This window comes from Cariama cristata, unplaced genomic scaffold, assembly GCF_000690535.1.
Source record: "Cariama cristata isolate BGI_N322 unplaced genomic scaffold, ASM69053v1 scaffold14768, whole genome shotgun sequence".
NCBI classification, from domain to species: domain Eukaryota; kingdom Metazoa; phylum Chordata; class Aves; order Cariamiformes; family Cariamidae; genus Cariama; species Cariama cristata.
In genome coordinates, this window is record NW_009631765.1 from 35,611 (window position 1) to 36,432 (window position 822).

The following is an 822-nucleotide window of genomic DNA, read 5'->3' on the forward strand; positions in this document are numbered from 1 at the left end:
GGGTCCCCGCAGCAGAGCCCACGCCACAGCTGCCCACAGCCGCAGGCAAGTCGCCCTCATTTTGCAATGAGCTCTATCTCCATGGGCTGAGCAGGAGGGAAGGAAATCCAGGGACGGGGCGGTTTGCAAACAGCCAGGGCACTCATGCTGCCTTGGCATCAGTGCCCATCTCTGAGACTCAAACAGAGCAGCACATCCCGCATCCCTCCGGGAATAAACAGGAGGAAAAGCAGCAGCGGCTGCTTCCCTCAGTGCCAACTCAGAGGCATTTATTTATTTCTTGGCCTTGCCATTTCCCTGGCGCTTCAGAGAGCTTATCTGAGCCTCATTACTGACGCCAAAGAGGTTGCTGGGTCACAAGGGAGATGAGACTAATAGAGAACGGGAACACAAAACCAGTGCTGCTATCCAAGCTGCCCCAGCTCCCCAGAAACCCAGGACACGATATCCAGCTGTGGGGCTTTGAAACCTCCCCAGGACAGAGACCCAGCTATCCCCGCTCCAAGACAAACACCGTTTGCACAGGGCTTGCACACAACCACTGCTGCCCGGCTCCAGAGTCGTACAAATTCCCTGTCGCTGCTCTGCCCAAGCGCCTACATCTGGTTTCTCCCATCTGGAGCACGGCCCAATACTGATCCACCCTTCAAGGACATCGGGGTTTCGTCAGTGCCGAGAGCAGCCCCACGTGCCCCTGCACCGCCGGGATGTTGGAGTGTCAGCTGCCAGAAACCAGGACCAACTGTGGCAATGAAGACCAAGGCAAAGGGCAGAGCTTCCCCCCGACTCACCTGCCCGTCCTCGTACTGCTTTGTCAACCAG

At 57.5% G+C, this 822-nt stretch overlaps 1 protein-coding gene across 1 annotated transcript in view; it reads right to left on the reverse strand.

Moving 5' to 3' along the window:
- LOC104166246 (myosin phosphatase Rho-interacting protein-like) overlaps nt 1–822 on the reverse strand; it is a gene marked incomplete at its 5' end in the record, with an annotated part of 45,144 nt that overhangs the window by 25,630 nt on the left and 18,692 nt on the right. Inside the window, 1 exon segment of the mRNA XM_009706112.1 lies at nt 792–815. Within this exon segment, the coding sequence (XP_009704414.1) occupies nt 792–815 (24 nt within the window).